At 41.2% G+C, this 9,426-nt stretch overlaps 1 protein-coding gene across 1 annotated transcript in view; it reads right to left on the bottom strand.

Moving 5' to 3' along the window:
- Nucleotides 1-2,309: 2,309 nt before the first annotated feature.
- Nucleotides 2,310-9,426, bottom strand: part of CD9 (CD9 molecule) — a 22,877-nt gene continuing 15,760 nt past the window's right edge. The window contains exons 3-8 of the mRNA XM_009324366.1: nucleotides 8,268-8,365; nucleotides 7,014-7,088; nucleotides 5,955-6,047; nucleotides 5,280-5,369; nucleotides 3,344-3,427; nucleotides 2,310-2,648 (exon numbers count right to left, since the gene is read on the bottom strand). Of these exons, the coding sequence (XP_009322641.1) occupies nucleotides 2,583-2,648; nucleotides 3,344-3,427; nucleotides 5,280-5,369; nucleotides 5,955-6,047; nucleotides 7,014-7,088; nucleotides 8,268-8,365 (506 nt within the window). The 3' untranslated portion in view covers nucleotides 2,310-2,582. The remainder of the gene's footprint in view (nucleotides 2,649-3,343; nucleotides 3,428-5,279; nucleotides 5,370-5,954; nucleotides 6,048-7,013; nucleotides 7,089-8,267; nucleotides 8,366-9,426) is intronic.

The following is a 9,426-nucleotide window of genomic DNA, read 5'->3' as shown; positions in this document are numbered from 1 at the left end:
CACCTGAGCCTCTATGTATTACTTCAAGTCCCATTCTGCTCCAGCTTCCTTGAGACAATCCTGACCTAACTTGAAGCTGGGAACTCGCTCCCTGCTTGGGCAGTCAGTGCTACAAACAGATTTTTTAGGGCTGCCATCTCTTAGAACTGAAGTCTTCACGAAATTCAGTCACAACTGCTACTTGTAAAGTAAAACTTCTCATTATTCAGCTCAGTATTCATTACTGGGAAGTATTCATTCCAGGCTACCTTGCAGATCTTAGGATGACTGCAACCAGGTTTTGCAGCTGTAGTTCATGTTCCTGCTAGAAGGAAAGTAATATTCAAGTAATAAACAGTAGCTCTTTCTTCTCCGATAAAAGACAACTTACCCACCTGTTGATTACTCAGAAAACACCAACCTACATACATAGGATGTTCAAAAAGGGCCAAAGATTGGGCTGTAGGACTTAAAATATGGGGGGAAGGGGGCAGGCATCACCAAGGCATGAAGTGTTGCAGTAAACACTGTGGTTAAGGCAGCAGCATTGCAAGGTAAAGACTAACTCACAGGAAGCCCCCGTCCAGCTTCTGTAGAAACAGCAACAGCAGAAGGTATAAACTTCATTTTTCTGGATATTCAGTTGATCTGTATGCCAGTTTGAGAGCTTCCTCCACAGCCATCACCCAAACCCATCTCATGAGCTGAGGTGCTGAGCCTACAGTTTAGTTCTCATCATGCTAGTTACAACCCATTGTATTTTCTTGGACATTGACAAACACTGCTAGTGTTGGACTACAGCCATGTTGGATGTTGGCAACCTGAACACATGCACCAACATGGAGCAATAAAACCAAGGGCAGTTGAAGTCAGTAGTAAACTTTCATTATGGTTGACAGCAATTCACCCCAGCTCTTTCAGATGCCAGGTTCAGTCTCATGCCCAGAATTGCACAGCTGACAAAAATGCACTTCAGTTCTGCAGGAGCTCAGGGACATGGTAGGTCTCAAATTCTCATATAAGATTAGATTTTTCCCCTCCAGCCTCTCATATATCCAAGGAGGAAAATTAGATCAACTCCCTTCTGGAGTCATTCCAGTCTAAGACAAACAAAAGCATGATTACCATTTGACTTTTTTGAAAATCGACTTGTTTTTTTAAGAAGGCCCCATTAACACAGAATAGTGCAATGCATTACAGAGGAGAGCTGTATGGTTTGCATAACCCCTTACACAAGTGACAATGTGTAACACAAAGGTGGGCAATACATTTGTATATTAGTCTGCTGCTACAGTCAGAGCCTGACCCTCAACAATTCTGATATTTCTCACAATAAATACCAACCTCCTTATAAGAGAAAGGTGGGAAGAAGCAAGGACTACTAAGAGACAGTTGTAGTACCTAGAGGACAAAAACCAGAAGCTCCTAGGAACACAGCTGAGATACTGCAGTAGAGGAACACCAGATACAGGTGTAACACTAACTTGCTGGTAAGGATCCAAGTCCATAGGCCACCCCCCCAGAAAATATTTTAGCAAAAAAAACCCCACTTAAGCCATTTAGAGTAGAAGTACAGGACAAACTGGTAATTCTTTAGGCTAAGGGTTCCACACTAGTATCTCTGCTCCCTCCCATATCCATTTTTAAACTGAAACAGGATAGCCACAGCTCTAGCTGCTGCTGCAAGCAGCAACTGCAGAGCTGTATGGTAACTTCTTATGCAACTTTTGTTTTCTCCACTTGGAAACCTGAGATTTGGCACACATGCTGTAAGCCCTTGAGATTGTACTTCATTGGCTTTGGAGAAACAAAGCAAAGCCAGCCACTGAGAAAGATCCTGAGCATACACTACGGGAATCGGCCTTGTCAAGGGACCAAGGCCATGTCAGATGCCAGGGGACAGAGTTGTGTCAGCAGACAGGCTGACAGGAGAAAGCCCATCTGGCTCCAGGTAGAGCCCAGCCTGTTTGCACCAAAGTACCACTGCCTGCATGTCACCAGTATGACAGCCATCCTTTGCCACCCTGTATGAAGATGACAGTAAAGTGTTACAGCAGTAACATTTTAGGAATATGTGAACAAACTGCTTTTGTTCACACACACCAAGGAAAGGAGGAATGACGATACCTTCCCTAACATGCTCTGACAGTCATCTTTTCCATTCCTTGGAATTCTTTTCAAATATAGTATTGGCACAGGAGTTATTTCCTGCTTTATACTAAAGCCCTAGTGATTTAACACTTAACATGTTATGCAAGTTCAACTCCATGCTATGCATCAAACAGTATGATTAATAAGCAGAGTAAAATCTCCTCTCCCCCACAAACATACATCTTACTCTTTATTAAGTATCAAATTGTCTCAAACATAAATTACATCCAAATTACATAAGTTTCAAGAAAGTCAGATATTTTATGTACAATATTTGTCTTGAGTCAGATATACCTTTACCATTTTAACCTATTAACATAAAAAGCAAACCTACATCAGTACCAAATAAAGCATTAAAAAGGTAACAAATATATAACTTTTTAGAAATGCTTTCAGAACGCTGAAGTTAATGACAAAGATTTTATAGTGCAGCAGTCTTGGGTTTTTAGCTCTTAGACCATTTCTCTGTTTTTGCGGATAGCACAGCAGAGAACCATACTGAATATCATGCCGAAAATCTGTAAAGAAAGCAAATGCATTAGAAGTCGAGGGACCAAAGCACATTCTTCTATCAACATGGGGACAAGCATAGCTGCTCTTCCTGGCCCAGAGGCCATATTAACACTTTATTCTGCAGTTCATGTCCCTGCCCCTCCACCCCCAAATTTCAGTCCATTCTCATGAATCCCCTTCACCCTCAATACTTCAAAATAGATCAGCTATAAACCACTGTTGTATCTCCTAAGAAATCTTTGATCATTCCAGCATATTTACATCCATGTCATGCTTTCCTCCAGAGAATTCAAACAAAAGTACAAGCTTCTGTACTAGCACTGTTATTTCAGTTCTCTAGCAAAGTCTTTAATTGTCATAAAGGAAACAAAAGCAAGGATCCCCAAGAGGCATTAGGATTAAGAAGTGGGCTGGCAACATGACCAATACATCTTCACCCTATATATACACGCACTACTGATACAACTTCACCACTGCTAAAACTACACGGAGGCAGATCCTAACCCAAAGCAGAAGCAGGGAGGTCCAAGACACCCCACCCTCTGCACTGCCTCGGGGCCCCACAGCACACACCCTGATCCTGCCAGTACTTGTCATTAATGGAATGGCCTTGTAGACTGCCATGCCAAGCACTATTCAGACTTCTGCTGTAAGTATCCTTTGGCCATACAGCTACCCTCTAAATAATCTGGAAACTCACCATTATTACAGCAATGCCAAGGCCAACTGCTCCAATCACATTCAATTTTGATTTGAAGACATCATCAATGGCACCAGGGCATGACTGAAAAGAACAGACTGTTCATTAGTGTTTCATACATATGAAAGGTTTGTTTCTGCTTGCTTGTTTGAGCTCAAGTCTGCCAACTGATGCTACACCTTTGACCAAGTCTGCTTGCACTAGATATGAAGACTCATCTTTTGAAAGCTGCTTTGAACTGGCCTTTGTTTTCACATCTTTAAAGAGAGACAGGAACTTGGTGGAGAAGTTTAAAATCTACTCTTCAAGTATACAAGCCTCTTAACTGCACCTTGGCTACAGCACAATTCCCTTCTCAACACCTGCAGTTGATCAGGTAGATCAGGACCCACAGCAGTTGTACCAGACTTGGCTTGTTACTAATGGCTGTCAGCATTTAAGTTGCTGTATTGCTCAGCCCTTCTCAAAATAGATTTGAAGCCACTCGATATTTCCAATGCTATTGTAATTTTGCAGACACCTTATGAACACATGCCACATGGGAATGGCAGGATTTCTTGAGCTGCATGCATACATACTAAGCTATGGGTAGATTTCACAGAGGTGCCAGTTTGAAGCTCCCAGGACAATGAATTACCATTGCAACTAAAGAAAAATTTAAGTACAGTCCTTTCCCCAGAAAAGACACATGGTAGCCAAGAAAAAGAACAAGGAACTTTTACAGAGGTATAAATCTTTAAGAACCTGATAGCTGGTCAAAGTCTCATCCCAACTCCTGTCCTACTTATTCCAGCAGCAGACTACAGTAAGCTGCTGAAAACTACTTTTTTCTTTAGTTGTTCCTTATCCAGTCCAGAAGGAAAGACTGAATTGAGGATTAAAGTGATATACTGGCAATAATTAATCAGTTAATTCAGAATATCAATACAGCACTGCTTCTTAGAGGTACACAGATCACCCACACCACTACATCCCTTTAATTTTGCAGTCTGTCTACTGTTTTTCTGCAGTTGGGACTAGGCCATAAACACATCACAAGATGAATTCAGATGAAGCTAACATACACTTAGCAGAATAAAAGCAAACAAAACCTGCATGTGTCTCAGCTACTCCCATATAGTCTAGCTCATAGCAGATAGTATGGACAGGACTAAAGATATAGTCTAAATATAGATTGAAATGTCTCATGTGGTCAGATATTTAAAGGCACAAAATCATCTGTAGTGAAAGGAAGAGCACAAGTAATGTGAAAAATATCAAGTCATTAATTGAATTCCTGCATCATAAGAACCTTATTTTCTATGGGAAGACTCATACAGGCTGTCTTGGAGCATGAAGCAGGAGTACAAGACAGTTGTAAGAAAAAGGGGTAGTTAAGAACTATACAGGATGCCTCTCCTTTATCTGTGGTGTACAGGCACATTTGCAGCAATATTTCAGTGGGGAAATCTGATTCAGAGAATTGGCTTCAGTGACATACTCACCTAAACAGGCCACCAATGCATTACCCCCCCCTCTCCTTTTCCTTGCTAAAACTTCAGACCTGCTCCCACCCCATGCTCTACTTCTCCCTAACCAAGAGGGGAGGCCACAGGTCCCACTCAGCACCAGGAAGGTGCTCTGGCAACAGGAGGAGCCAGGAGAACAGAGCTCTCTAGCCTTTTTTTTTTTAGGTGACATTTTGGCTTTATGCTGTCCATCACACCAGTGAGTCTAGTGACACAGACCATGCATTTCCCGTGCAAGTTCAGATTTCCTGCTTGTTCTTTCCACAGTAAGAGTACATTGTTTTTTCCACAACCAGACTGATTATAGAGATAGGTTGCTAAGTAAGTGCGACATGGGAATTTCCCATGGACTGGAAGGGTTTATTCAGAAACATGTTTCTCTTTCTACTCATAAGGCAGAGCTGTTAGTGAATTAAGTCATGCTTTACCACTGTAGAAAGTGATTCAAGCACAGTCTTCTTCGGACAGGTGTCCATGAACTGCTGCTCAAGAACTCCTGTAAGACCACAGCAGTCTAGCTACAAGAGAAAACAGGAAAAGAGAACCAGGTTAAGTAATCTTTATTTTTGCTCTGTGTTTGGTAAAAGGAGAAATAAGATTACATTAGGTTTTATTACAGACCTTATGCAAATCTACTTAGAAGTCCTGCCAACGTGACTGCTATAAACCTAATTTTAAAAAGCCTTTATTGCATTAAAGGACAAGCTTCTGAAAGGAAGAGCTAGATCTCAAGTACACACACTAATTTTGGTGACAGCTTGTACTCTTTACAGACACAAAGATGAACTCCTTGTAGACATGCAAATATGTATACTATGGTGCCTCTAGATCAATACCACAGATCTAGAGTTTCCCAGCTTGCTTCTGAGTTTGTTTAGGAAAACAAGAACTAGTTCTATGCATTTCAGAGGTTCAGAAGGACAAAAAGGCATACTGAATTGACTGATACTATACAAAAAGATCTTCTCTGCAATTTGTTACTAATAATCCTTTGGTTTCTTCTAGTTAATAAGGTACTAGACTTGTATAGAGGACTGGATGACATGGAGAACAGTGTGAACAAGCCACATTACTGTCTAGTTTAAGTGTAACCATGTACTTACAGCTAACTGAAATGCTTTCAGGGTCTCTCTGGCAGCTGGTTGAGATCTCTTTTCATAGGTTTCCATGTAGAAGTCCTTTAGCTCTTCAATAACCTACAGGACAGCAAAGAGTTATGGTGTATTACTGTCTTACCTTAATATTGAGGTATGGAAAACTTGAAGTCATTAAAAATTCTGCAACCTACAATACCAGTCCTTTTGACATGTAGAAATACAGGGTGGAAAGAGAAGGTGGACAGCATTTCTCACCCCAAACAGGTGAGCCTAACTGGTGCACTCACCTTAAAAGCCACACCTAAACAGATAAGATTCAGTTTCCCTTCCAAAGCTCTGAGCTTCTAGGAGGAGTGAGAGAACCAAGTCTTTGCCCACTGGTTACACAAAAGTATTCCCTATTCATTTCTGTACCCCAGAAGTTGCTATATTCCCCTGTTGTATAATACAAGCAGAAAAGCAACTCTGATCACCAAGCACCTTATTTTGAAACAAGACAGAATCTTGACTGCTTGTGAGGGGACAGCCCAGATCAGTCATGTTTTAGATGCAGAAACATTCAGCCCACAGCTGACCCAGCTCATATCTAGAAATATTAAAGCTTCACTGATGGCCTGCTTTGCTTCACAGCTCAGCCAGGTACTGCCTGGAGGGCATCCCTAGCATGCAACAGCACCTTGGATTCTGGCTTCTCTGCTACAGCCTCATTTTTAAAAATATTAGAGTTTAATTTCTTGTATTGTTCTGCTAGAATGCATCTTCTTCCTCTCCCCCAAACTCCCTGGGTAATCAGGATTTGACTAGTACTGGTATAGATTTCAGTAGACTGTCAACTTTCTGTGGGCACAGCCATAGAATCACAGAATGGTTTGGGTCAGAAGGGACCTTTAAAGATCCTCTAGCTCCAACCCCCCTGCCATGGGCAGGGACATCTTTCACTACATCAGGTTGCTCAAAGCCTCATCCAACCTGACTTTGAACACTTCCAAGGATGGGGCATCCACAACTTTCTGGGCAACCTGTTCCAGCATCCCACGACCCTGCCAACTTTTAAGAGCAACCTACCTTTTCTTTATTGGCAAATCCCCAGATTGCAGCAGCAATTTCAAGGGCAAAAATCACGAAAAGGAAGAGGAAGAACTAGAAAAGAAAGACCACATCGTTAAGACCACAGCACCACAAAACAGCATCACATGTATACTGCAAGCTTGTCCAGCCCCGTGGGAACCATCACTTAACCAGGTTCCAGTTGGAGGTCTGAAACACTAGTAAGGCTGAGAAAGAGGACACTCAGTCAGCACATCTTCCCAGGAGTGTTGGAAAGCCTGGCAGTGTTTTCCAAGCAGAAGTCCTCCTTTTTGATCAGTGTTAATTAAAACCAATCATCTGTTAACTCAGACTTTGAAGTTGCCCAGGTCACTCAGACACATCACAACAGCTGACACCAATTCTTTTCACTGGTTTGTCACTCCTATTGCTTTAGGAGTCATTACTTAATACCTAGCTTGCCACCAACTCCCAGAGAGCTAATGGTCACTTCTTTGTTGTGTATCCCATAAAATAGAAAAAGTGTCATCTCTGTGTTTGACTACTAGGTCAAACACACCACTACCATTTAAAGGCACTTTGAAGAGAGATGTTCAGGATTACAAAGGGCTAGAGGCATCATTTTGCAAAAAAATACATGAAATTAACTTCTTGCATGACACAGAAGGGGAATTGTTCTTTCACCAGCTACAGTAGTAGTCTTTTATTAACTAAGTCTTCTGGTTATTTGGATGAGTAGTTCCACAAGTGTACAGATGTGCATGAACCCAGTAAGCTCTACTGGTCCCTCCAGTCTGAAAACAATGAGGTTGCTCTCCAATAATTGGCTTGCAGAACAGTTGTCAACTAGAAGAGCTCATCCTGTGATTATGAACAGTAGAGGCTTGTTGTTTCAAGGATCAAATACCACAGTTCTGGTCTCCAAGATTAAAGATCACATAGCCTTCAGAGTTCAGGACAAACTGTTTAATAAATAGCATTACTCTTATCAACTTCTTTAGTTCTGTGTTCACACATACTCCCAGTCTTGATACCTCAATGTCTGAATATGTCACTAACTCCTGAAGTTAGTGTTCAAATACAACATGGACATTTGGGTTTAGGGCCAGAAATGAAAGCTATGTTTAACATTTAAGCATTATGTAGGTGACCATGAGTTTAAATATTGTGGAGCCAAAACAATCAACATCTGCTCCCCTTTAACTGCACAGTAGTATTTTCCTTCCTTTCTCATTGCACTGCTAAAATTTAAACACTACTCTGAACACTTACCAGGCCAAGCATACATTGAGATTCCTGCAATGCACCACAGCATCCCAAGAAGCCAACCAGCATCATAAGTGCACCAGCTCCAATAAGGATGTAAACTCCTAGGGAGGAGAAAGAGACATGTATACAGGCCAGTTGAGACCTCAGCAGCAAGGTATAAAATTAGTTGCTCCACAAATAGCATTTGTAGCTTTCATCAAGGTTTAAGTTTCTTTACTGAGGTGTTCCAAGCAAAGAAAGGGCTGTGCTTAATTTTCAAAGCAAACACATCTCAAAAATCGTGGGGACATGTATTGATAAATAAAAACTTCAGCTTATAATTGTTAATGTGTACAACTATCAGTTTCACAACTTTTAGAAAATGGGCAAGATAAAGGCATCTAAGACAAACTGTAGGACACATTTTAAAACTGGCTCAGAGCCAGAGTTATCAACTTATCTTCAGATGAAGAGTGTGCTGCAGTTAAAGACAGCTGGAACTAGTGATTTATCAACATCTGAGATTTCTTGAAGCATGCTACCTCTAGGACAATGGGTATTAAAAGGCATCATAATCATCTGTCGTAAGACTTTAAATGGTTTTCTACCCTGCTTTTCCATCAGGAAACACTGAATTATTCCACCAGTCATGGTGGTAGAAGTCTACACTTCAGCTGCCTAACTTGACAACCTCTCTAACTACAAGAAACTCAGCATTTTCAGCTTTTGCAAAAGTAGATACTTCTTCAAACCATATCAACCCAGTGGCTGAGCCTGTAGACTATTCTGCCCAGAATTTAGGTAGTGAGTGTGTTGAGAGGGCAAACATTTCTGGGCTAGAAGACTCCATTTATGCCCAATCTCCTCCTAAGCTTAAGCATTACAGCTGCTAGCTGGTGAGAGCAGCAAGACACAGCGAGCAAAATAACTCCCAAAGGATGGCAAGGAAGTATTATTGGGGTGGTGAAACATGAGACAGAATCAGCACAAAGCATGTAGAATTAGTATGACATTTCTATCAATATAGACAAAAATACAGTTCTGGCCTTCAGCAACCCAATCAAAACTATTTAAAGAAAGCCATACATAAGCATTTGCAAATGATATTTTCTAGATGCAAACTGGTAAGATTAGCTGCCAAAATAAACATCTACTTAATCACTTATATATGCTTAAGCAAGCC

The sequence above is a fragment of the Pygoscelis adeliae genome, unplaced genomic scaffold (assembly GCF_000699105.1).
Source record: "Pygoscelis adeliae isolate BGI_AS28 unplaced genomic scaffold, ASM69910v1 Scaffold65, whole genome shotgun sequence".
NCBI lineage: Eukaryota > Metazoa > Chordata > Aves > Sphenisciformes > Spheniscidae > Pygoscelis > Pygoscelis adeliae.
This window is presented reverse-complemented; position numbering and strand designations above follow the sequence as displayed.